This window comes from Plenodomus lingam (assembly GCF_022343315.1).
Source record: "Plenodomus lingam strain CAN1 chromosome Unknown contig_30, whole genome shotgun sequence".
Lineage (NCBI taxonomy): Eukaryota > Fungi > Ascomycota > Dothideomycetes > Pleosporales > Leptosphaeriaceae > Plenodomus > Plenodomus lingam.
This window is the reverse complement of record NW_027093945.1, coordinates 139,963-167,057: the sequence shown is the minus strand read 5'-3', so window position 1 is coordinate 167,057 and position 27,095 is coordinate 139,963. Positions and strand designations below refer to the sequence as shown.

At 35.3% G+C, this 27,095-nt stretch overlaps 3 protein-coding genes across 3 annotated transcripts; 1 reads left to right on the top strand and 2 right to left on the bottom strand.

Moving 5' to 3' along the window:
- Positions 1 to 10,048: 10,048 nt before the first annotated feature.
- IAQ61_008349 (uncharacterized protein) lies at positions 10,049 to 10,495 on the top strand (the record flags this gene model as incomplete). Its single annotated transcript, XM_066097967.1, has 2 exons — positions 10,049 to 10,059; positions 10,168 to 10,495. 2 exons carry the CDS (start codon positions 10,049 to 10,051, stop codon positions 10,493 to 10,495), a joined length of 339 nt encoding a protein of 112 aa, XP_065952012.1.
- A 273-nt stretch (positions 10,496 to 10,768) lies between these two features.
- Positions 10,769 to 11,372, bottom strand: IAQ61_008348 (uncharacterized protein; the record flags this gene model as incomplete). The annotated part of the gene is made up of 3 exons (XM_066097966.1): positions 10,769 to 10,955; positions 11,005 to 11,126; positions 11,172 to 11,372. The coding sequence occupies 3 exons, from the start codon at positions 11,370 to 11,372 to the stop codon at positions 10,769 to 10,771; spliced, it is 510 nt and encodes a 169-aa protein (XP_065952011.1).
- Positions 11,373 to 12,338: 966 nt separating this feature from the next.
- IAQ61_008347 (uncharacterized protein) lies at positions 12,339 to 12,917 on the bottom strand (the record flags this gene model as incomplete). The annotated part of the gene is made up of 1 exon (XM_003838336.2): positions 12,339 to 12,917. The coding sequence occupies one exon, from the start codon at positions 12,915 to 12,917 to the stop codon at positions 12,339 to 12,341; it is 579 nt and encodes a 192-aa protein (XP_003838384.2).
- Between the last annotated feature and the right edge of the window lie 14,178 nt (positions 12,918 to 27,095).

Here is a 27,095-nt window from a genome sequence, read left to right as displayed (position 1 = left end):
ATATCTAGACTTCCCTTATATTTCTACATTCTAGCTATTTTACAATCTTTTCTACCTTTATATAGTTAGGGTATCTTCCTTTAAAGCTAACCTTATAGCCTACAACGCTAAGATAAGCTATACCCTAATAATATTTCTTTCCTAAAACTATACCCCCCACTTGCTTAATATCTACTAGGACTTAATTAAGCTGCTGCACATGCTTAAGCACAAATCTCTAGACCCTAGGAAGCGCCTCTTCGCCCCTATAGTTAGTCTTAGGCCCCCCTATAGTTATATTGTCTATAAATAGTATTATATAAGGGGAATAATCGCGTAGTATTTTTATTATAATTCTCTAAAAGGCTGCTACTAAGTTTGTTGCTCCTTGTACTATAGTGCAGGATTGTAGTAGGCTAATAGGGGTGTGTATAGCAGTTATATCTCTACTATCTAGGTATAGGGTAATCTAGTTGTATCCTAAAAATATATCTATTAGGGATAATATCTTGCACCTAGCAAATTTCTTAGAGAATTTATCTATAGTTAGAGGTAGGTTTGCGTCCCTCTAGCTAACCTTGTTTATATAGATAGCATTCTAGACTAGATAGTACTTCCTATCTTTCTTTGCTACTAAGAAATATAGGTTCTAGTACAGACTATTGCACCTCTTAAGTGTTCCTTAATCTAGACGCTCTTCTAACATCTAAATAAATTCTTCTTCTACTGCCTTAGCTACTAGGAAACTGCGTATTTGCTATGCCTTATACAGGATTATCTTTATTTAGTAAGGCAGGCTAACGTCTTAAGTAATGCGTCTACTTTCTCTAAAGTTAAAGGCAATAGCTACTTCTCTATTAAGAATTATTTCTTAAAATAGAGTCCTTTCTACTGCTAATAAGTCTAGACTAAATTTCTATTCTTGCATCCTCTTAGTAGTTAGCCTAGACCCTCTTAGAAATAATATATATCTTTTCTTAAAAAGATAGTTAAAAGGGCTAAGGTTAACTCTTTTGCAAATACTAAGCTTTAGTAGTTAGTTTTCCTTAGCTACTATTTTCTAGTCCTCCCTTCTAAACTCTATATCCTTATCCTTCTCTTTTAGTTTGTCTACTAGTTAGATTTTCTTACTAACTTTTATATACTTAGTGCTTACCTTAGTAACTATTTACGCTACTTTTTATTATGCACCTTAATTTAGCTTATATATTACTAATATTAGGTTTAGCTCTTAGATAGCCTATAGGTCTTTGCTTGCCCCTATACTATATCCTATAGTTTATGCTACTTATTTTTCTAGTATCTTTTTATCTTCTAAGGTAAATAGTTATCTATATTTACTAAATCCTGCTTATAGCTCTATATAGTCTACCTTTTGTAGAAATTTTAAATATGCTATATATTCTACTATATAGCATTTATCTCCTAGGTATTAATTTTATAGGATCTCTTTCCTAAGCAAGGGTCCTACTATTAGTTTTCTAACTTATCTTCCTCTTCTATTTTGTCTCTATCTTCTAGCTTTAGATCTAAGGCTATAAAGACTATATTCCTTTCCCTATCTAAGGATAGTACCTAGTAGGTAACCCTCCTATAGATATTATACTAAATAGCTAGCCTAGTAGAGGTATACTATAGCCCTCCTAATATAGCTAAGTAGGTTAGGTTTATAATTACCCTAAAATAAGTTAGGGTCTCTACCTCCCCTATATATACTAGCACATTCCACGCAGTTCTAATAAATAGGTCTATCCTGCTATTAGCTATAACTACCCCCTGCGTATACCCTAGGGTCTAGGTAAGTGTCTTAATAGGTACCTGTAACGCCTACGTAGCACTTAATCTTAAGAGATTTATTTATACCCCTATATTAATTAGGTAGTTTACCACGTTCCCCCTTATACTAGTCTAGCAGGTTAGTAGTTCTGCGTAGAGAGTTATCTAATTTAATTCCTAGTTAGCGTAAGACTTATCTTTCTCTTCTTATATAACTAAATCTTTTCTATACCTATCTAAGTTTTGTCTAAATTAGAGCCTTGCTTAGGTATTAAGTACTTCTAGTATCGCGCGTATATTGCGCTAACCTAGCGCAGGGTCCTTTACCTTTAGCTCCTCTAATTAGTTAATATATCTAAAGGGTAAAATTAGCGCACCCTTTAGATACCTATTTAGGACTAGCGCACTTTCTAGGCCCCCTAGCTCTACTATATTTACCCTGCTAAAGTTATTATCTAGCGGGACTTAAGTCTAGGGTTCCTATAATAACGTCTTAATTTATTCCTATAGATAATCTTGCCCTAGTAGGTTAGCTACTGCAATTCCCTAGACTTCCTGTCTAAGAAAAGCAGCTGCTATTTAGTTTAGGCTTGGGCGTATTATTCCCTTAAGCTCCTTATTCTTTACTTCTTTAAACTATACTTTTCTTCTTATTACTAGCAGGTCCTAGTTAGGCCCTAAATTTGCATAGCCTTTACCTATATTATCTAGTAGCTAGATTATCGCAAAGGGGTCTATATAGGCCTAAGCTAGGTATAGAATCTCTAGGGTCTCTTTAAGTTCTATCTCCTTACTTGCCCCCTCTTCTTAGTTTACTAGGTTTTATGTTAGTCTTCCTTACCTACAGTTCTAGATTAATCCTGTCCTTACTTCCTCTAAGACTTAGTCCCTTCGCTTTTCTTTCTCCCTTATAGAGGCGTGGATCCTAGGTATATTCTTATCTACTAATCCTAGGATAATATGTCTTAAGTCTATATAATCTAGCGTTATTACTACTAGGTCTTCCTTACTAGTTTATAGTATTTAATAGTTCAAGAACTGCTTATATTCTTTTTAAGTATCTCCTAGTTCTAATCCTTAATTCTAGGAAGATATTGCGTTAGCTCCTGCTCTTTTTGCTACTAGGTAGTCTAGTCCTTAAGTCTGCCTCTACTACTAGCCTCTTAAATCTATTCTGTTAAATAGTTCTAGCTTAACCTGTAATACTAGCTAGCTAAGGATATCCTTAGTAACTTTATAGTATTTACGCAACTTTTTCTTTATCTAGTAAAGAGTAAGGTTCTATAGTACTAGCTTAGTAACCTGCCCTAGTCTTTTATATAATAGTCTATAGTAAAATATCCTAGTCCTTGTTTCTAGATTCTAGGAAGTGCTTACCTACCCTAGCGCTATAAGTTCTAGCTAGGGGGGGCAGTCCCTTACTAGGTAGGTTTCTAATCTATATATATTATAGGTAGGTGGTTTCTTATTATACCCCCTATAACTCTATAGCCCTAGCTAAGTAGTTAACGTTTGTGTAGGGCCCTAGGTTCTTAGCTAGTTTGTTAGTAACCCTCTAATTACTATAGTATTCTAACGTATTCCTTGCTCTATCCTAGTGTTAGTTATATATAAAATAAAGTAGAGCTAGTTTACTAGGCTTTTTAGTAGCAGGCCTATTACGTAGTGTTCCTATAGCCTATTAGCCTTAGCTAAACTTATCTTTATTTTTCCTAGTGCCCTAATTAACTAGTCTATTTCTAGGTTAACGTTTAGTAGTAGTTAGGTAGTGGCTTGCTCCTTTCTAACGCCTTTTGCTGCCTCTATAATATCCTCCTTTATAGGCGTGGCTTTTGCTAATTCTAATATCTAATATGCCTGCTAAGTATCTTCCTCTATTTAGCTAGCTAATATATGTTTTATTCCTTCTCTTTACTAATAGATTCTTTTAACGTAGGTATAGATCTTCTCTAGCTTATAGCTTGCTACCTTATCGCTATTAGGCCCTCCTAGCATACTAAGCAAGACTAGCTCTTTATCTACCTAGGGTAACCCTCTAAAGAAGAAGAATCTAACCTTACTTTTGTGTAGCTATTTAGATACTAGGCAGGTATCGCTATACACTATAAAATTAGTATAGTAGTCTAAGAGACCTAGAAAGTTCCTAGAGGCTTCTTATATATACGCATCTAGGAAGGTTTAGGTACCTATCCTTTAGGCTATATCCTAGTCCCTCTAGTGCTCCTTTATAGCTTCCTGTAGCTCCTCCTAGTCTTGCTTCTAGTAAGGTCTAAGCTTCTTTACAAATATTCTGCATACAGCATTATAAAAGTCTAGTAGAATTTTTAGCTAATCTACTTTATCTAGCCCCCTATTTTCTACCTAGTAGTTATAGTTATCTAGGAACTCTATAACCTCCCTTCCCTAGAACTAAAAGTTAGTTTTCCTAGGCCTTATAGGGACAAGGACTCTTCTTAGGGGTCTAGAGGTTTCTATTTTAGTTAACCCTAGGGTAATGTTACTTTCTCTAGGTATTATTCCTAGTAAAAAGGATAGACTTAGTTAAGGTAGTAGGCTTCTATAAACGTTAAAGGAGGTGTATAAACTAGTAATATTAATTAAAATTATTAGATAAGTTAGCATCTACTTACTTATATTACTTCCCTTCTTTCCTATCTCTTACTTTTATAGACTATCCCCTCTTCCTTAGTAGCTATGTCCCTAATACCCTTCCTAACTAGTGCTAGCACTTATATTTATTTTTAGTAGATTCTTGTTACGTTAGTAACTTTAGCCTAGCCCTATTTTCCTGCTAACAGCGCATACTATCCTGTGGCCTTTGCTATAGCTTTTCTATTAGTAGCAATGTTCTAGGTATTCTAGCACTTCTAGTATTACTAATGCTTCTTATAGTTCTAATTATTCTAATAGTTCTAGTTATTCTAGTTCTAGTTGTTCTAGTTCTAGTTGTTCTAGTTCTAGTTGTTCTAGTTCTAGTTATTCTAGTTGTTCTAGTTCTAGTTATTCTAGTCGTTCTAGTTCTAGTCGTTCTAGTTCTAGTCGTTCTAGTTCTAGTCGTTCTAGTTCTAGTTATTCTAGTGTTTCTAATGTTTTCTAGTTAGCCTCTTAGTGTTGTTACTCTATTCCTACTAACGCGCGTTTGCTACGTTCTAATATAGGCCTACTATTTTTGCCTTAACAATATTAATTATTAACACCACCTATTTTTTAATTTTTCTCTGCCCTCCTTATTCTTAGAGAAACGTCCTCTTGGTTACATGCTGCTAGGCCCTCCCCTTTACTAAGATAAGATAAGTTCCCCTTAGGCTTCGCTATTTAAACTGTTAGGGAGAGTAACCTATTTAAACGAGGAGAAGTGAGAGGGGCAAGGTTTAATAGTAGTGGTGCTATAGTGGAGGATATGGTTTAATGCGGGAATATAAGTAAAAAGATGATATTGTTAAGTTAAGTAAAGTCCCCCCCCCCTAAGTCGTTTTTCCTCTCCTCTGATCCTTCATGCCTTTATACTATTTAATCTGCCTAACCTTTTAGGCTAGGCCTTGTTTTTCTCCTATACGTCTCTTACCACGGTATACTAACACTGCAACCTAAATTAATTTAGGGCGCATTACTAACTGCAGTGTTGCTTTAGAGGAGTTTAAATCTTGTGGTTATCTACTTAAGGTATTAGGTTGTCCTGCAAGACAGCTAGGCCTGTACTATAGGATGTACTAATATTTTAAAAGTTCCTCTGCCTAGTAGCACTATTACTTGCTTAAGCTTTAAAGGCTAGTAAAGTACTCTAAGTTTTTATAGTCTGTAAATATTATAAATAGCTTATAAACGCTCTGTAACTCTACTAACTAACTTTTAAGACACTTAATAATAGTAAGCAATTCCTTATTGTGTATAGTGTAGTTTTGTCTCTCTAGCGTTAGTGCTGCAGAGTAGTAAGTAACTAGGCGCTAGACGCCCCTAACCTTTTGCAATAAGCAACCCCTAAGAGCACATCCTAAATAGTCTGCTTCTAATAATGTTTCTTTAGCTAGGTCCTATTATATTAATACTAGTCCTAACATAAACGCCTTTTTTAGCGCATTAAATGCACTTTGTTCTTCCTCACCCTATTAGAATAGGGTGTTCTTCCTAGTTAGTTAGTTTAAAGGTGCTGCTACTTTAGAAAACCTTATAATAAAATTATAGTAGAAGTTAGCAAAACCTAGAAAACTCCTTACCTCTCTTATATTCCTAGGGGATTCCTATTCCTATACTGCCCTAAGCTTTTTAGGGTTAGGTCTAAGTGATTTGCCTGCCTTAATAATATAGCCTAGGTAGCGTACCTCCTTAACACTAAAAGCATATTTCTCTAAGTCTAGGTATAGTCCTGCTTCTTTTAATAGTATAAGTATACACTTTACTTTTTCTATATAGTTAAACTAGTCTCCTCCTAAATAAATTAGGATATTATTAAGGTAGGCTATTGCATATAATCTAAGTAACTCTGCAAGCGTAGTATTAATATATTATTAGAAAGTAGATAGCGCACTACTAAGACTAAATAGATATACTAACTATTTATATAACCTAAACTAGGTGCAGAAAGCTATTTAGGACTTATAACCTTCTACTATTCTAACTTTATAAAAGGCAGCATAAATATCTACTTTTGTAAACTAACTTACGCTAGATAGTATACGTAAAGTTTCCTTAATAAGTAGTAGTAGGTATTAGTCTAATATTATTATGCTATTAAGCATCTAGTAATCCACATAAAGGCGCTAACCACCTAATAGCTTCTTTACTAGTAACACTAGAGCTCTAGCTATAGAAGAGCTTGCTTAGATCTAGCCCTTGTCTATTAATCTAGTAAGTTATATTCTTAGTTCTAGTAATTAGTCACGCGATATAGGGTACAGGGGACCCTATAGGGGGTTAGGCTAGGTTCTATCTAGGAGAGTTGTTAACTAAACATAGTAATCTATACTGCCTTAATAAGGTAGCAAACTACTTGCTAACTCTTTGTTAAACAGGTCCTTAAACTCTTATAGTTCTAGTAGCAACTTTATCTTTCTAGTTTTATACTTAGGTTTATAGGGAACTGTGTTACTAGTAATATAAATAGTGTGTATATTATTAGGACCTCCCTTATTAATACTTCCTAGAAATTTTATTAGGCGCAAGTTATATATTACCTATAAAATATCTAGTATATTTATTACAAAAATTTATACCTATATATCTTCCTATTAGGATCCTTAATTTAGCAACCCTACTATAACTAAACCTAAGATAGTAGAGATATAGGTAGGATATAGGCGTCTCCTGCTCTATTATACTACTATATTTCCTGCCTTCCTAATTATTAATTCGCCTTATAGAATATCTATAATAACGCCCTCTCTACATAGCTATAGTCTACCTAGTATTAGTTAATAGGAGAGACTAGGTACTATATAAGCCAAAAGCTAAGACTACTAACTATCTAAATTATAGTCTAATACTACTAACTATACAATTCTTGTACCCTTAGTAATTCCCTAGGTATATTATAAGGGTTATAGGGGAATATTAATAAAGGTCCTACTAATCTATCTTGCTAACTTTTCCTTAACTACACTAAAACACTAGCACCCTAAATTAACTATTGCTTACACGTTCTCTACTCTACCTAGGAGGAGGGGAATAAAGAAAGGAGGATTATTTAGCCTAGCCTTAATATCTAGGGGACACTTAATAGCCTCTACTATTAATAATTCCTCTATTATAGTATCCTCCTTATACCCCTAACTTAGCCTAAAGTTAGGGGCAGCTAGTTTCCTAAATTAGGGCCGCTTGCTAATACTATAACTATCTTAACACCTACTAGTTATAGTAATAGGGTATTAGGGCATGCACGCATAAAATAACCGCCCTATCTACACTAGGTGTAGACCTTTGCTAGTTTTCGTGTATTAAAAAGGTCCTGTAGGATCTAGTTAGGACGTAATATTAGTAGTTTAGTAGGTGCACTTAATAAGGCTACTACTTCTACTATATTTGTGTTGCTATCCTAAACTAAGTTAGACTTCTACTAGGGTTCCTTAGACTTACTAGCCTAAAGAAAGCCTAGTTCTAGGGAGGCTATTCTAATATCTACTATAATTATCTTATATTCCTCTATAGCTATATTATAGTTTATCCTAGAGACTCCCCTATTAAGGGAAACTAAGTACATATAGCTGTTAAGAGATCGCTAAAGTTATAAAAGCTTCTATTTATTATCCTAGTATAAACCTCCTAACTATATAAGAAGCTATATAAAGTTTATAAAGAACTCTATAAAAGGCTAATTTTAGCCCTAATATAAGTGTTCTAATATAACTTAGGCGCGCTCCTACCTATAATAGTTGCTATAATAGAACGCTAGGTAGTTAAGAAACCTACTTATATCCTAACGTTTACGTGCACTATCCTTAAAGTATAGTGCTATAGCGCGCTAGACTATAGGCAATAACTAGGACTAAATATATATAAACCTTGCCTCCTTATCCCTAATAAAGACCTTGTCTGCACGTAGTTTAAACTCTATAGTTATTTACTAGGAGGAGAAGTTTGCCTTAGTGCTATTATATAGTAAGCTAACTAGGAAGGGTTTACAATATAAGGTAGGAGAGGGCAGAGGCAGCATGTTATTAAACCTAGCAGGCTTAGAGAAGGGTTAGGATAGAATCTAATTGCGTATTTCCTTATTCTATTAACGTAGTATAGCTATTATAGCAGAGTCTTAAGCCTATTATTCTATTAATCTATAGACCTATTATATTAGCCTTTCTACTATATTAGGTTACACCTAGTTATTCTAAATATCCAGCGCGTCTATCTCTTATTACTATTATAGTATATTTAGAAGAAGATACTAAAATATTATAGACTAGCCTTAAGGGAGAATACAATAAGCGTTAATAATAGTATTTAGTATCTTAAAGGAGAGGTAAGCCCTCCACGCCTTTTTATAGGTGTCTAGTGTGTTCGCTTAGTAGTAGTGTTAGACTTGGTCTGTCTTGTGTTAGACCCAGGCTTAGGCATAAGCCCAAGCCCTTTACACAATAATAGAGGCTTTATAAACTAATATAGATAATTCTAATTAAGGCTATTAAAGTAATCCTCTAGGTGCTTATCTAGAGCTATATAGGTAGGCTTATTAGTTACTACTATTACCTCCTTACTACCCTTAGTAGGTAGGTTAATAGATTCCTCTAGCTATAACTCGCGCAGTCACGCTTTAAAATTTAGTACCTAAGATGCTTTAACTAGGGCTTTATAAGGTAGTAGATAAGGTAATAATAGAGGGCTTTTAATAGGTATAGCCTAGCTATAGGTACTACTAGGCGTAACTTTAGGGCGCTTTATTAAGATATTAATAGTATCTCTAATATATTATTTTAGTAGTATACTAGAAGTAATGATAGCGTAATAAGAGTAGAAGCTAATATAGAAGGCTAATAGAGGTATAGAAGTGTGTAAAGCGTAGATTATAAGGCTAAAAAGTTAGTATAGTAGAGGTAAATAGTAATAATATAAGATAGTTACCTAAATATGCTAAAATATATAGCTTAGCTCCTAGTATTATAACGTGTAAAAGGAACTATAATAATATAGTTATTTTATAAATTTTATAGTAGTAATAGAGTTAGAGTAGTCTATTTACTCTTTATATAGTACTAGATAATTAAAAATAGTATAATATAGTTATATATTTAAATAGTTAAAATTACATATCTTTAAAGTTATATCCTATATCTACCTTTATTATACCTAAAATTGTAATAATATAATTAACTACTCTATATATATAGTAATATTACCCGTATAATTAACTATACTACGCCTAGCTAGCGTAGTATAGGTATATACTAGGCCCCTAGTAACTTTAACCTTTATAGAGAGAAGCTTGTAAGTATCCTAATAGATAGGTGCTATTAGGATAGTTATAAGCTTCTCTTTATAGAGGTTAACGTTACTAGGTATTTTTTAATAGTGTTTAAATTATAGTAGTAGTAGTTTTATTTTAAGCCCTTTATATATATATATATATATAGCGTTATTATAGGTTTTTTTTATATTACCTAACTCTTAACACTAGAAAGGTATTATAGCCTTGCTACTACTATAAACCTAGTAGCCTCACGTTACTAATTAAGCTTATTAAGCTCATTAATTAAGCTAATTTTACGCAGCTTGATTAATTGTTTATTACTAAACCTTAGCTTGGCTTGCTTAAGTATACAGCTTGACAAGCCAGCTTGATTGATATCAAGCTGACTTGATTGTTGACATGTCTGATAAGTCCTAATCGATCTCCAAACATCACTATTCAAAACACCACGATGCAATTCAAACCCGCCTTGCATCCGCCATCCTGGCCCTGACCACTGGCGTCACTGCTGTCCCCAGTTCCTTCCCTCAAATCACCATCCGCATCTACAACGACCAAACCGGCGCCAACGCCGCCGCTACAGTTCCGGCTGACAGTATCCCCCGCAACATTGTCGATCTCTTCCGCGGCAGCGCCATCGACAGCGCAGGAAATATAATTGGTACTTCTGCACAGCTCACGGAGTTTACGGATTCAACAAAATGCAAACTCGTCAATGTTAATGTGCAAGGATGCGTTATTGAGCTTGATGGGCGTGCGAAGAACTTTGTGGACTTAGATGGTGACAATACTAAGGCTAATCCCGTGTGGCTTAGAGGGTTTAGTTTCCAGTGCAGCAAAGCGTAAAAGGCTTCGAGAAGTCAGGGAGATCTTTTGTACATGTTGAGGCATCCTTTTGAATCTCAGTTGGTATCTGGTAGGTTTGGGTAAAATTGAGTGCAAACTTGGTCATACAATCTCTCGGATGCATCAATATAATCTCTAGATTCGGGTCCGGATCTCAAGGGAATCGTGTCTTGTTGCGTTCCTAGTGAGGTAAGCGAGTAACGTACCCACGAAAGCATAGGATGGGTCATGGTGGCCTTTCAGTCTACATCTGCTATCAACAGGCCCAACCTCTTAAGAAGGCAGAAATACATTGGTGAGAAAGCGCCCGCGAATGTTCCCTCGAGGCCAATACTCGCAGGCCATGAACCACCCGTACGCCCTTCCAGGAGCATCAGGCGTGGCACCGCAGTACGTGCGTGAGCAGCCCACAATCTGTGAGGCATTCCATACGAGTTGGGTAAAATGACCAGTTTGTGGACTAAAACTCGTCAGTACTGGACCCAAATCAATCTGCGCTATCACTATACCTGAAGATGCCAGCCTGATAGTCGTACAGTGCTGCTTCATCGGCCCAGTATTGAACTGCCGCCGCCGGGGTTTGTACATTTGTTGCGAGATTCTCACCGTATTGACCGCTTGCAGTTGGATTCTAGGCGTATCAGCGACGCCCTGTGTCACAGTTTGGTAGACATACACTATGAGCCCATATGCATTGATTTGTCCAGTTCTGCGCGTAGGTGGCGAGTGTATTGTCCCATGTCAAGTATGGTGTGTTGTGTCGAGCACGGTAGGCATTGGTCCATGTCAGTACTGTTTGGCGAAACTGAGTCTCGTTTGCATATATCGGCCACATGGATTGTGGGACAGGAGTTGACTGGCCAAGGATCGCGGTCATGCTGCAAGCTAGAACGTGAATGGTAGAAAAGATATGCATGATGGGAACCTGGTTAGAGATTGAATTTTACATCAGTAGAGGGTTAATCAAGTAATCATAGCACTTAGAATTGATTTATAGTTCAAGGTCTATACAAATCGTAGTGTCGCACGGCAACGCTTGGAGTATATTGAGGAATGTATACACGCCCGCTAAACTTGTTCTATTGAAACCTTATACCATTGGATGGAAGATGGATTCCGATTTTGCATTGTTTCTGTCCTTCATTCCGCTCTTACATCATCGCTGCCCTAAAACACGTGTACACCATGCTCCCTCGTGCCTTAGGTCATGGGATTACAGGGCATTCTTTGGCAATTCTGTAACAATGCTCCATTATCTTATTTTGATAATTAGTTCCTGCAATGGCTGTTGCCTAATCGACAGAATGCTAATTCCCCTTTTGATCATAATGTGGATATATGCGTCTTCTCATAGGCTCTAAAGTGCATCCTGTGTTTTCTAGTCCTGGTAATATCCGCAATGGTGATCATTTTTCATACCAGTTACGGTAAGCGCTAGGTAGTGCCTGCATGAGTCCAATCTGGCACCCTGATTTGATATCGCGTCTGGCGTGTTCCCGTCCGTGACGGTGGTATACGCGGCCGAGGGCAAACAGATGGCTCAAAGGGATGTTCATAATGTTGCAAATTCCCTATCTCAGAGATTAGATGAAATGCAAATTCAAGTACGAACTATTGTATTCAGCCTGTGAATGATCAGAAGTGAGAAATGCGTGATATCCCGTGAAGATGGGTAACAGGTGATTTTCATTCACAGGACTAGTGCTATGTGTGCTCTGTCGTAAGAGAGTGATAAGACTAGGTTGCTTCTTTGTAAATTCAGATTTCTATTCTTGTCAAATTAAGTTTGTTATGGTTCATCTAGAGACGCGATTCGTGCCTTGAATACCCACAATTCATCTCTTCAGAAAGAGGGAACGAATTCGTACTGGGCAAGCGGCTTTTCGACGTTAGCGTTGGAATCGAAAAGCAGGCTCTGTAGCTTCTGGGCGTCCGCTTTGTTGTTTTTGGGCAGGGCGTAATATTTGTTGCCGATGAATACGGCATCATGCTTTGTCGATGATGTGCAAGCATAGTCGTTCGACCTCTTAGGAATGCCATTACCCTTCTCAACCCAGCTATATCCAGTTGCAGTAACATTCACGCACGTCTTGCGGCGTTTCACTCGCTTGCTAGCAATAAGGGCCCCGCACTGAAGTGGTACGGGATCGGTTTCGATTTTGTGTGGACCCCAAGCGAGAATCTGTTTCGACCCGGTTTCTTGAACCTCCAGCATGAATGATTTCACCGTGGTCAGGCCTTTGTTGATCGCGTCGGTGACGTTGGCAGCTGGTCCAGTGATTGACAGAGCGCACGTTTGGTGGTCGAGATCTTTGAAGATAGCGGCGTTGCCCTGACAATTTGTCTCAAGGAAGGCGTAGCCCATGTCGGCTGTTGCGAAACTGCTGATGGCGCTAAGGGCGAGGACGATGGAGAGATGCATCGTGAATTTGGACAAGAATGTACCGCTGCCAGCTGTGTGTGTAGATTAGCGGCTGTATAGAGGCTTCAAGGTGGACAGCAGACCTGTATTTATATAGTGAAATAAATTGACTACTCTGAACACGAGCCTCTCCAAAGCTTCATCAAATTATACTGGCGTAAGCACCGACATGACGACTATGAATAAAGTACCCTCGTGCGAGGCATAAGACGGGTCAAATGAAGAACCCATGTACCACAGTGATAACTGGCGAACAAGTGCCGTACCGATATAAGGCCGACACCAGGACCGATATACAGCCCGCTTTGCTTATTACTGTTACCGTTTACTGTAACAACCCAGGTAGGTAGGGGCATCTAAAAGATATCCAATACGACTTAAAGGCATATAGGAGTGCGCGTCTGTATAGAAAAGAATATAATTCCTACACCTATAGTTCTTATAAGAAGAACTTATCTATCTATCTATAAGTAGAAGGCTACTTTTATATCTAGAGGTAGATGTAATAGGTTAGGCGCCATGCCCACGTAATAAATACTACGTCATCTCCCTGCCTGTACCAATTGGCTATGGTCCAAAAGGTGCGCACAAGAATACTTAAGCTAAGTAAATCTCGCATAGTATAATATATATATCTCAACAGATAATAGTGCTAGACCCTAGTGCCAACCCATGAACCTTGTTCAAGTCTACCCTAGGCATCTAGTAAGCGCTAGCTATTACCCTAGCCTTGTTATAGTAGAGGGGGGCAAGTGTTATTCGTCCGGGTCGCAATAAGAAAAGTGTCCTGGTCATAAGCCTTACCTTACCTAAATTAGTTAACATCCTGCAGCTAGTAAATTAGTACTGCAGGGGATGCCGCTAGATGGCCCGCGACCAGTATTAATAGTATTAGTGTATAGTATTAGTGGATATTAGGTTATCTATACCTAGTTACGTGGTGTTGCAGAGTTTTTACCTATAGTAACTAGGTAATAGCTATAACCTAATATCCTGTATTAACAAAAATCTATTAAAACACAACTAATTATTATACTTTTTCTCTTATAGAAATGTTACTTACTTAATTTATATTACTAACTAACTTAGATAACTCTTAGGTATTCTCTAAGGCTTTATATAAGGTTATTATAGAGCCCTATACTAGTGGTATTACACGCGACACTAAAGTTTTTATTAAGTAGAGCTCTAAGTTAGGTAATAACTCTAATATTAATAAGCCTAATTAGGTAGTGTGGAAATTTGGATCACTAAGGTTAGGAATAATTTGGGAGATGGATTATTAGATTATGTCTACTACGATCGGACTCATATAAATAGAGCTTTAGCTACCCTTACTAGAAGGTGTATAATTAGTAAACCTTCCTTACTAGAGCTCCTGTTTCTGTTAGGCACTTGGCAGTAAGCTGGCAGTTGATTAGATAGTGGGTCATACAGGGGTATTGATTAGGGATATTGATCGGGATTAATCGGATCAAGATGCTCCGTGATCTAGTTGTTATCCCTCCTGCAACAGGTAGCTATATAACCCCTAGAGGATAGGGATAAAAATAAGGAGACTAAGTAGGAAGGAATATTAGATTCTAGGTTAGATTCTAAGCTAGTTATTCTATCTAATACTCCTAATATTCTACGTGCGCCTTGTAGCTATTAACGTTATAATTACTACCCTTGCTACTAGGATTATAGGGATATATAGGGTAAGGTTAGTAAAGGAGACTATAATCTTACTAACCTCTAGGACCTAATAAGGATTAAGCGCAACTATCCCCTATTACCTAAGGCTATCTACCTTAGCTTTAATAAAGTAATAGAGGCTATTAATAAGTAGGGTAGGACCTATAGAGTAGCGTATAACTACTTTAAGTAGGAGCAAGGTAGTTAGTATAGGCTTAATATACGCTATAACTATAAAGGCAAGTGTTGTAATAGGAAGAAATAGCGCCTAGAGCACGCCTAGCCCAGGGCAAGCACTAGTAAATATAGCTACCTTGTATAATTTTAGGTTATAGCTAAAGATTACACTAATTTAGGTAGTTAATAAAGGGTAAAATAGGCTTAAAATAGGCTTAAAACTACTAGAGTATTACTTATAATTATCCTGCTATAGAGAATTCCTATAGTATAGTAAGGTATTGCTAGGTAACACGCGCCCTAGGTATAAGGGAGCGACTATAGAAGATTTTTAAGATAGCGTGTGGCTTAAAATATGTATTATTAATACTATAAGACGTGTATCTAGATACTATAAATATTAATAAGGTTATTAATAGACTACTAGCTAGTATTAGTAAGCAGAGTTAGGATATTAAGGGTTAATATTAGGTAGGTATAAAACTTTTTAAGTACTTTTATAGTATCGATGAACTATATCCTACTTACCTTAAATAAGGATTTAATATTATCCTTAGTAAATAAGAAGTCCTAGGCTAGCTTAAATAAGGAGTAGAAGTCCTCCTTTTTAAGTAAAAGTAGCCCTTAGGTTATAAGGAGGTAGTTATTAAGCGTGTAGGTATAGGTAGTACTTAGGGGTAAAAAGAGTACTACATTAAGTAGCTATAAAGTATAGGTAAAGTAAGGGGGTAGTGTTAGTAGTAGTATCTACTAGGGTTAGTAATACTCTAAAAACTCTAAACTTAGATAGGATAAATACCTATCTAATATTTATAGGTAAAACCTAAGTCTAGCTTTTACGTAAGTATACTAATTAAATACCTACTTAAGCTATGCTAACTAAATATTAATTGTATTCTATTCTAATAACGTTAAAGTAAACTAAACTAGGTTTTGAAATTAGCTTAATATTATATATCTAGCGCTCTTAAATATTACTAGCACTAGCCTAGTATATAATACTTAGTATTAACGTAGTCCTATTTATATATACTACTACTATTAATAATATCTACTTTCTACTACTATCTTATTACTAACTACTAATTTCCCCCTTACTCCTATAAGTCCTAACTTAATAGCTTAGTTATATTTTACCCCTCTTAAGGTAAAAGCCCTTTATATCGATATTATTGATATCTAATAGTAATATATAATATTTAGAGATTTTTTTATATAAATATTAGAAGTATACCTTATATTTTAGTAGAGATTCTACCCTAACTATATATAATCACTCCTATAGGTATAATAGGTTTTAAGGTTATTATAACAATAGTAAAGAAAGCGAGTTACCTAACTTTCTAAGGTAGTCTTCCTAGCTATTATTAAGTAGAAATTTTATAGTATATATTAAGTAGGTACAGAGGTAACTTTTAAAAGTTCTTGCTAATAGGTGTGTCTATATTACCGCTGTGATACCACTAAAGCTTAGACTACTTAGTCGCGCCGCCCCTCCTTATACTTATTACTACATTTAAGTCTAATAATCTCCTAAATATAATACTATATAGGCACTATCTAAGCCTAGATTTAGTATTAAGGTAGCTTATCCTAAGCCTTTAACTATACTTTTATCCCCTCTACTCTACTCCTAAGAGCGCCCTTCCTAGTAGTTCTCCGCTTAAGCTATAGCTAGGCTACTTTAATAGCGTTAAGGTTAGGTAAATTACTATACTAAAGAAGCTTCTCTACCCCCTCTCTCTTATATACTAGTTAGTAGGTATAGTAGGTATATAAAGGAGCTTTATCCTCTTAAACTATAGTATATAGTCTCTCTTTCTTATACTTTTTAGTAAAGGGGATAAGCTTAGGGATTAGAACTTTACTCTAATAACACTACTAATCTATACCTCCTCTATTATTATAAGAGAGCTTACTAGTCTTTTTACTCTATTTCTACTATAGAGTATTACCTAGCTAATTCCTTAATCCTATCCTCTTTATACTAGTAATGATCCGTCAGGGAGAGTAACCCACTCAAACGAGGAGAAGTGGGAGGGGCAAGGTTCAATAGTAGTGATCCCATACTAGAGGATAGGAATTCAATGCAGGATCATGAGAGAAAAGTTGATATTGTAGAGTTGAAGTGAAGTCTCTAGGAGTTTTCCTGCTTATCCTCTGATCCTTCATGCCTTTATACCATTCAACCCGCCCAACTTTTTAGGCTAAGCCTTGTTTTTCTCCCATACATCCTGTGCCACGGCACAGTAATAAGCTCCTACTCCTATCTTATAATAGTCTTAAGAGTCTAATTTATCTCTTTAATCTTAAGAGCTACTTCTATCTTCTCTTATATAGTCTTAGGGCGCTAGATATAGTATAGGCCCTTATAATTATAGGAAAAGTGGCCCTAGAATATAAACTTAGAGGAGCCCTTCTACTACTTATAAATAATAGTCTTAGTAAAAGCCTTATTAGGTTTTCTCTAGATATAGTAGCTACTATAGTAGTAGTTAGGTATAATAGAAGTCTTATTAGACTAGATAATATTCTTCTAGTCCTCTAGAGTCTAGCCTTAGTAGGCAAGACACTACTTAAGTCTCTCCTATCATATCTTCTTTATTAATCTAGGCTCCCTTATAGGCTTTATCTTATTATATCTAGCTACTTTTAGGACTCTCTATACTAGGCTAGTAAATCTAGGTTAGTGTACACTAGCTGTGGTACTAGGTTAGGTTTAGGTCGCACAGACCTAGTGCTTAGGTTAGGTTTAGGTCGCATAGGCTATAGGCTTAGGTTAGGTTTAGGTTATATACCCTATAGGCTTAGGTTAGGGTTAGGTTATATAGACCTAGTAGTTAGGTTAGGTCTTGTAACAAGGCTAGGCTAAAAATAGCTAGCGCTTACTAGATGCCTAGGCTAGACTTGAACAAGGTTCATGGGTTGGCGCTAGGGTCTAGCACTATTATCTTAGGCTAAGCTTAGCTAAGATATATATATTATACTATGCGAGGATTACTTAGCTTAAGTATTCTCGTGCGTACCTTTTGGACTATGGCCAAGTGGTACAGGCAGGGGAGATGACGTAGTATTTATTTCACAGGCAGGGCGCCTACCTTGTTACATAACACTTAAGTAAACCTAAAGGTCTAGAGTTTAAATCTGCGGATTGTCTCTGGCTTAAATTATGCTTAGGAGACTAGGCTAGACTAGATTTGCTAGGGTTAGTGCTAGGGCCTATTTAGGACTAGGCTAGACTAGATTTCTAGGGTTAGTGCTAGGGCTTACTAAGCCTAATTAGGGTAGAGCGGATATATATTGCCCTTAGCCAAAGAGCTCGTAGCTTACTTGTCTTAGGGACTAAGATATTTAAGGAGGGAGGTAGTGTAACAAGGCTAGGCTAAAAATAGCTAGCGCTTACTAGATGCCTAGGCTAGACTTGAACAAGGTTCATGGGTTGGCGCTAGGGTCTAGCACTATTATCTTAGGCTAAGCTTAGCTAAGATATATATATTATACTATGCGAGGATTACTTAGCTTAAGTATTCTCGTGCGTACCTTTTGGACTATGGCCAAGTGGTACAGGCAGGGGAGATGACGTAGTATTTATTTCACAGGCACGGCGCCTACCTTGTTATATAATACTTAAGCAAACCTAAAGGTCTAGAGTTTAAATCTGCGGATTGTCTCTGGCTTAAATTATGCTTAGGAGACTAGGCTAGACTAGATTTGCTAGGGTTAGTGCTAGGGCCTATTTAGGACTAGGCTAGACTAGATTTCTAGGGTTAGTGCTAGGGCTTACTAAGCCTAATTAGGGTAGAGCGGATATATATTGCCCTTAGCCAAAGAGCTCGTAGCTTACTTATCTTAGGGACTAAGATATTTAAGGAGGGAGGTAGTGTAACAAGGCTAGGCTAAAAATAGCTAGCGCTTACTAGATGCCTAGGCTAGACTTGAACAAGGTTCATAGGTTAGTGCTAGGGTCTAGCACTATTATCTTAGGCTAAGCTTAGCTAAGATATATATATTATACTATGCGAGGATTACTTAGCTTAAGTATTCTCGTGCGTACCTTTTGGACCATGGCCAAGTGGTACAGGCAGGGGAGATGACGTAGTATTCATTTCACAGGCAGGGCGCCTACCTTGTTACAGGTCTTATATAAGTAGATATTAGTTAAGGTTATATAGGTAGTATATAGGTAGTATATACGTTATAGCTATTCTTATAGTTATATATAAAATATACTATATATAGAACTCTAAAATAGTAGTATATCCTTTTATTATAGCTATAAAATATAGTAATATTATAGCATTTAATATTTTTGTAGTAGAGATTTAGTGCACTCCTCTACTAATATAGGTATATTATCCTTAGTTACCTTAGAATCTTTTAAACTACTAGAAATTAGAACCTCCTGTCCTTTCGCTATCCCTATATTTAGTTACCTAAAGCTAGCTAGAAGCTTAAAAAGTTCCTCTATACTATTATCTAATATAAACTTACTACCTATTATAGTAGAATCCTATTCCTTACTAGAAATAGTATATTTAAGAACTATAAGCTACTAAATTATCTATATAGGAAGGTGGTGCCTCTAGTCCCTAATAAGATCCTTACTAGTGTTAAATACTCTTTTAACACTACCCCCTGTAATCTAGATAGGTAGAATATCACGTGCTACCTATGCAAGTTATGGATAGGTAGCTTTATTTAATTTCTGCTAGTCTAGGATATTAAAACTATCTCCTTTAATAACGTAAGGAGTGCTAAGGTATATTTTACCCTCTTATTATATTAAGCCTCCTTTATACTTATTAGGGAGACTTAGGGAGCTACTTAACTAGGAGTAGTCTAGTAGTAGTAGGTTTCTAAACTACTCCTTACCCTATAATTATCTAATAGAAGCTATTAAAGGTTAGGGAGAGCTAGGGCGTTAGGTGTTATTATATTAATCTAGGTATTTAAGCAATTATTAGTAGTAGATATGTTTATTATAAGGATCCTAAGTATTATCTTAGCCTAATATTTAGCGTATACTATTATAAATGTCTATAATTAATATACCTTATATACTATAAGATTTTATAATAGATCTAGGATAGAAGTATAGTTAAATAGGTAGCTATACTCCTTATCTATCCTCCTATAGTATTTTAAGAGTTTTTCCCTACCCTTTTTAGTAGCAGCTTTTACTACCTTTAGCTATTTAACATTTTCTTAGTTACCTAAATCCTCTCCTAAGTTATTATTTATCTTAGCTAAGAAGTTAAAAAGCTAGTTATATATTAACTACAAGTATTAAACTTAAGGTTTTAAGTTTTAGCTAAGGTAGGTAGTTACATCCTTAAATCCTTCTAGCATAGTAGTAACAAGCTTAAGGTAGTGCTATTCTCTAGAGAATAGTTAAAGTAACTTAAGATTACAGGCGCTAATATAGTCGTTATCCTCTCTAGAAGCACTAGTAGAGTCTGTTACAATTTCTTGCTAAAGCTAATTATTAATATAGTATTTAAGGCATAGAGCGTAAGAGTATATATTATATATAGACTTCTATTAAGTTAGTATATCTTATATAACTAATAGACGTTCTTTTAGTAGTAGGTTCTATTAGGTAGTAATAAAACGCTTAAACTAGTATAGTAATTAATTAATTATAATATATATTATTCTAATCTAATAGTGGCTTAGTATATAATAGAAAACTATAATAAATATATACCTTGTTAAGTAAGTTTAGAACTAATATATTAGACTTAATCGCTTATATCTGCTACTTAGGTATAGACCCATCTAGGGCTAAATTATAAGGGGCTACTATCTAGAGGTGCGTAATAATATTCTAGACTACTAGGTTAATAATATAGGTAAGGCATAGCACTATATTTTTACTTAGGCTCTACTAGATCCTATCCTCCCTAAGCTTAGCCTTAAGCGACTAAGCTAGTGTGCTGTTATAACTAGTGTTGTTAGAAGTAATAGCTAATAGCTTTTATTTATAGCCTATCTCTCTAAGAAGCTAATATACTTCTATTACTATCAATTCACTAGTATACTATCTACAAAGGGGTATAAAATCTAGAAGCTTCTTGTAAAGCTGCTATTAATTAGTAATATAGTAGCCTTTTATAGCTAGGAAGCTAAGATAGTTACTTGTAGACTAGGCGTCTAAGGTAACGGAGATCTTTAACTTCTTACCTAAGTTAGTAAGAAGGGAAGTTTTAGTAATAGTATAATACTCCTAGAATAGCTTCTAAAATTTATAATAGGTAATTATTATAGAGTAAGGCCTAAGGAATTAAATGAATTGTTAGAACGCGGGTCGCTTAATTATCTAGAAAGACTAATTACTATCTACTACTACCTGTACTAGTTTAGATTTAAAGGCAGCCTAGGTGTATAGTAGGATTATCTTATTACTCTTATAAGAAGTAATATAAGGACTAGGTATTCTTCTATAAATAGGAGTTGTAACCTATAGGTAGTTTTGTAACTTTAGATAGTTAAGAAGGTGCTTTATACTAATTCCTTTTACTAGTAGGTGCTATAAGGCAAACCTATAGTTATAGTAGAAAATATATACACAACTATGTAATAGTTATATAGCCTCCCTAAAATTACTTTATATCTAGCTTGTATAGGTAGGGCTACCCTACTATAGGTAAATAGAGGTAGAATCTATAGCCTACTTAGTATTTTCCTACTATATATTCTAGATTTAAAGTAGCTCCTTTTTACTCTTACTTAGATTAGGATTTAGGAGTAGATATTCAAGTAGGGTTAGGGTCCTACGTAGTCTACCTTTTAAAATATAGGTTGCTATAACCTTAAGATTATAGAGGGTATCTAGTGTGAAGGGCTTAGGCTTATGCCCAAGCCTAGGCCTAACACAAGACGGACCAAGTCTAACACTGCCACTAAGCGAACACGCTACACACCTATAAAAAGGCGTGGAGGGCTTACCTCTCCTTTAAGATACTAAATACTATTATTAACGCTGTGGAAATTTGGATCACTGAGGTCAGGAATGATTTGGGAGATGGATCATTGGATTGTATCTACTACGATCGTACTCATATGTATAGAGCTTCAGCTACCCTTACCAGAAGGTGAATGATCGGTAAACCTTCCTTACCAGAGCTCCTGCTTTTTGTTGGGCACTTGGCAGTGAGCTGGCAGTCGATCAGATAGTGGGTCATACAGGGGTATTGATCGGGATTGATCGGGATTGATCGGGATCAAGATGCTCCGTGATCCAGTTGATATCCCTCCTGCAACAAACGCTTATTGCATTCTCCCTTAAGGCTAGTCTATAATATTTTAGTATCTTCTTCTAAATATACTATAATAGTATTAAGAGATAGACGCGCTAGATATTTAGAATAATTAGGTGCAACCTAATATAGTAGAAAGGCTAATATAGTAGGTCTAAGGATTAATAGAATAGTAGGCTTAGGACTCTACTATAATATCTATACTACGTTAGCAGAATAAGGAAATACATAGTTAGATTCTATCCTAACCCTCCTCTAAGCCTACTAGTTTTAATAACCTACTACCTCTGCCCCCCTCTACCTTGCGTTATAAACCCTTCCTAGTTAGCTTGCTATATAATAGCACTAAGTTAAACTTCTCCTCCTAGTAAATAACTATAGAATTTAAACTACGTGCGGATAAGGCCTTTATTAGGGATAAAGAGGCAAGGTTTATATATATTTAGTCCTAGTTATTACCTATAGTTTAGCGCCCTATAGCACTGTACTTTAAGGATAGTACATATAAGCGTTAGGATATAAGTAGATTTCTTAACTACTTAGCGTTCTATTATAGTAACTATTATAGGTAGGAGCGCGCTTAAGTTGCGTTAGAACACTTATATTAGGGCTAAAATTAGCCTTTTATAGAGTTCTTTATAAATTTTATATAGCTTCTTATATAGTTAGGAGGTTTATAATAGGATAATAAATAGAAGCTTTTATAACTACACTAATTACTTAATAGCTATATACGCTTAGTTTCCCTTAATAGGGGAGTCTCTAGGATAAACTATAATATAGCTATAGAGGAATATAAGATAATTATAGTAGATATTAGAATAGCCTCCCTAGAACTAGGCTTTCTTTAGGCTAGTAAGTCTAAGGAACCCTAGTAGAAGTCTAACTTAGTTTAGGATAGCAACACAAATATAGTAGAAGTAGTAGCCTTATTAAGTATACCTACTAAACTACTAATATTACGCCCTAACTAGATCCTATAGGACCTATTTAATATATAGAAACTAGCAAAGGTCTGCACCTAGTGTAGATAGGGTGGTTATTTTGTGCGTATATATCCTAATGCCCTATTACTATAACTAGTAGGTGTTAAGATAGTTATAGCATTAGCAAGCAGCCTTAATTTAGGAAACTAGCCGCCCCTAACCCTAGGCTAAGTTAGGGGTATAAGGAGGACACTATAATAGAGGAATTATTAATAGCAGAGGCTATTAAGTGTCCCCTAGATATTAAGGCAGGGTTAAATAATCCTCCCTTCTTTATTCCCCTCCTCCTAGGTAGAGTAGAGAACGTGCAAGTAATAGTTAATTTAGGGTGCTAGTGTTTTAGTGTAGTTAAGGAAAAGTTAGCAAGATAGATTAGTAGGAACTTTATTAATATTCCCCTACAACCCTTACAATATACCTAGAGAATTGCTAAGGGTACAAGAATTTTATAGTTAGTAGCATTAGACTATAATTTAGATAGTTAGTAGTCTTAGCTTCTAGCTTATATAGTACCTAGTCTTTCCTATTAATTAATACTAGGCAGACTATAGCTATGCAGAGAGGGCGTTATTATAGATATTCTATAAGGCAAATTAATAATTAGGGAGGCAGGGAATATAGTAGTGTAAGAGAGCGGGAGAGGCCTATATCCTACCTGTATCTCTATTATCTTAGGTCTAGTTATAGTAGGGTTACTAAATTAAGAATCCTAATAGGAAGATATATAGGTACAAATTTTTATAATAAATATACTAGATATATTATAGGTAATATATAACTTACGCCTAATTAAATATCTAGGAAGTATTAATAAGGGAAGTCCTATTAATATACACACTATCTAGGTTACTAGTAATATAGTTCCCTAGAAGTAATAGATAAGGATATAATAGAGGCTATATAGGTTAAATAGATAGAAAAAGGGTAGAGAAATAGCTAATTAGTAGAGAAAAAGCTATAGTATAATAAAGTAAGTTTAGAAAGTTTATAGTAGGGTAGGATAGCTATATAGAACTTTTATAGTAGGGTGCTAAAATAAGCGCATAGACACTACGCGCGCGTACTACTTAATATATAGGCCTATTATAAATTAGGAAGGAATATAAAGATATAATAATAAAACCCTAATATATAGTAATAAAGCCTAATATAGATTATAGAGGACAAAGATATAACCCTAAACCCCTAAAAAGACAATTTTATAATAGTTTGTAGGGAAGGTTAGGGGTATGTAAAGGGCTTAGGCTTATGCCTAAGCCTAGGGCTAACACAAGACAGACTAAGTCTAACACTACTACTAAGCGAACACGCTACACACCTATAAAAAGGCGTAGAGGGCTTACCTCTCCTTTAAGATACTAAATACTATTATTAACGCTCATTGCATTCTCCCTTAAGGCCAGTCCATAACATCTAGAAGATGTAGGAGATCTTAGAAAGAAGCTATAGATAGTATTAGGTAGTAATAGAAGGTAGTAGAGTAAATATAATATTAGTAATAGAATAGTATATAGGGATAAGCACTCTCTATCTCTAGTAATTTGTTATAGACTAGCCTTAAGGGAGAATGCAATAAGCGTTAATAATAGTATTTAGTATCTTAAAGGAGAGGTAAGCCCTCCACGCCTTTTTATAGGTGTCTAGTGTGTTCGCTTAGTAGTAGTGTTAGACTTAGTCTATCTTGTGTTAGACCTAGGCTTAGGTATAAGCCTAAGCCCTTTACATACCCCTAACCTTCCCCTATAAACTATTGTAAAATTATCTTTCTAGGGGTCTAGGGTTATATCTTTATCCTCTATAATCTATATTAGGCTTTATTACTATATTTTTTAGTTTTATTATTATATCTTTATATTCCTTCCTAATTTATAATAGGCCTATATATTAAGCAGTACGCGCGCGTAGCGTCTATGCGCTTGTTTTAGTAGCCTACTATAAAAGTTCTAATATAGCTGTCCTACCCTACTATAAATTTCCTAAACTTACTTTATTATATAACAGATTTTCCCTACTAATTAGCCCTCTCTCTACTCTTTCTCTATTAAATCCTGCCTATCTAGCCCTTATTATATCCTTGTCTGCCGCTGCTAGTGCTAGTAGTAGGGATCTACTATAAGGTAGTTAGACCCTGCGCTAGGCCTACTAAGATAAGGTGCGTACTTTTAATATTCTCCCTATATTTCCTGCACTAACTTTTTGCTTAGCACACATCTCCCTAAATACAGTTACTTAGTAGCTTTATTATTTCTAGTAACTTAGATAATAAGGAATATAATAGTAGTTTTATAAAGCTACTTCCCTATAATTAGTATATTAACTAGCTTTATCTCTTTAGTAAGTGTAACTATTAGGAAGGTAGTAGTAATTTCCCCTTAATTTTTATTTTCTTTATAGCAAGTTCTAACTATGTCTAGGGCGCTTATACAAGTCCTACTATTATAGCCACAAGACCTATACTTAATTAGAAGCTATCCTTACTAATAATCCTAACGTTCGCCAAGCCCTTTGTAACTAGCTTTAGTTTTATTATAGTTACTAGGAGGATTACCTCTATATTATAAAGAAGGGGACCCTTAGCACCTTTATAGGGAAACCTACTAAAGGCACCTATTACTAGTTTATACTATAGTTCTACTAGCTCTACTATTATTTTAAGAATCTTATATTAAGGGCTTAAACTAATAATACTATTACTCTACTTGCCCCTACTACCTACTTACGCACCTAAAATTAGTATTAGCTTAGTGCTATTATTCTATCTACTACTAGTGCTCTAGCGTTTCTACTTTAGTCTACTATTACGCCTTTATATAGTAGTTGTAGCAATAACAATATTATATAGCTTGCCGCTACTACTAGTATTACCTTCTAGCGTATTAACTAGCGTATAAACAAGACCTAGGCCTAAACTAACCTTTATATTAATAAGCTTAAGAGCGCTGCTAAGCGCACCACCTATAGTATTAAGACTCTTATTATTAGTATTAATTTCCCTTTGTTCCCTTTATATATTCTAATATTTGCTTTCTTTAGGCCTAGGGTACTATATATTAGCAAACTATTAAAGTACTACCCTCCTCCTACTACTGCTACTGCTATTGCTTATACTTATTAACTAAGTCCTCCTCTACCCACGCTACGCGCAAGCGTCACCACTATTACTAAGAGACGTAGAGGCGTTAGGATAATATAAACAATAGTTTAGGGGGGGCTAGGGAGGGGTTAGTTATAGATAGTAATAGTATAGATACTACTACCTAATTATTAGCTACCTTATAAAACTTTAGTAGTAGGGTACTTACTTAGAGTGTTGTAAGGATTAATAAAAGATATCTCTAATACCTTTCTACTTCTTAATTATAATAAAGGTCTAAGTTATTATTCTAGTTTTCTTCTACCCTTACTTCCTAGCTTTTATACGTATTAGGCCATTATTATATGCAATATCCCTATACTTTTCCTTAAACCTATCTAGAGCCTTAGTATCCTATACTACCTCTAGCAGGTGCTATATTAGATTAATATACCCCTTCTATTTTACTAGGACTTAACACTTCCCTTTTCCTCTTGCATTCTTTATATAAATGATCTCTTCTACTTCCTATTTATCTAGTATTATATCTTTATTTTCTAGAGTAACTATTAGGCCTAGTTATAAGTCCTAAAGCTTCTAGCTTAGCAGCGGGTTATTAGTAGCTCTCTCTAGTAGATCCACATGCATAGTCTTATACAAGCTCCCTAGTAAGTCTAATACTACTATAAGTAGAGTAGGAACTTCTATTACTTTATACTTTACCTATAGCTAGTTAAACTTTTTACTTAGTTAGTTTATCTTTATATTGCGTATTACAAACTAAACTATATTACCTTTTAGGAACTTTTTAGCTAGGCGTTAGGACTAGTCTATTACTTTCTATTATTATTACTATTAGAATATAATAGCAGCTTGCGCTAGCTCTACACCCCTCTATAGGTGTAATAAGAACGCTATAGCCTCTCTATAAGGATTCTTAGGCTTTACTAGTAGTAATATTATCTTTTATAGCGTGTCTATAGTATACCTATTTAAAAGTAGATTT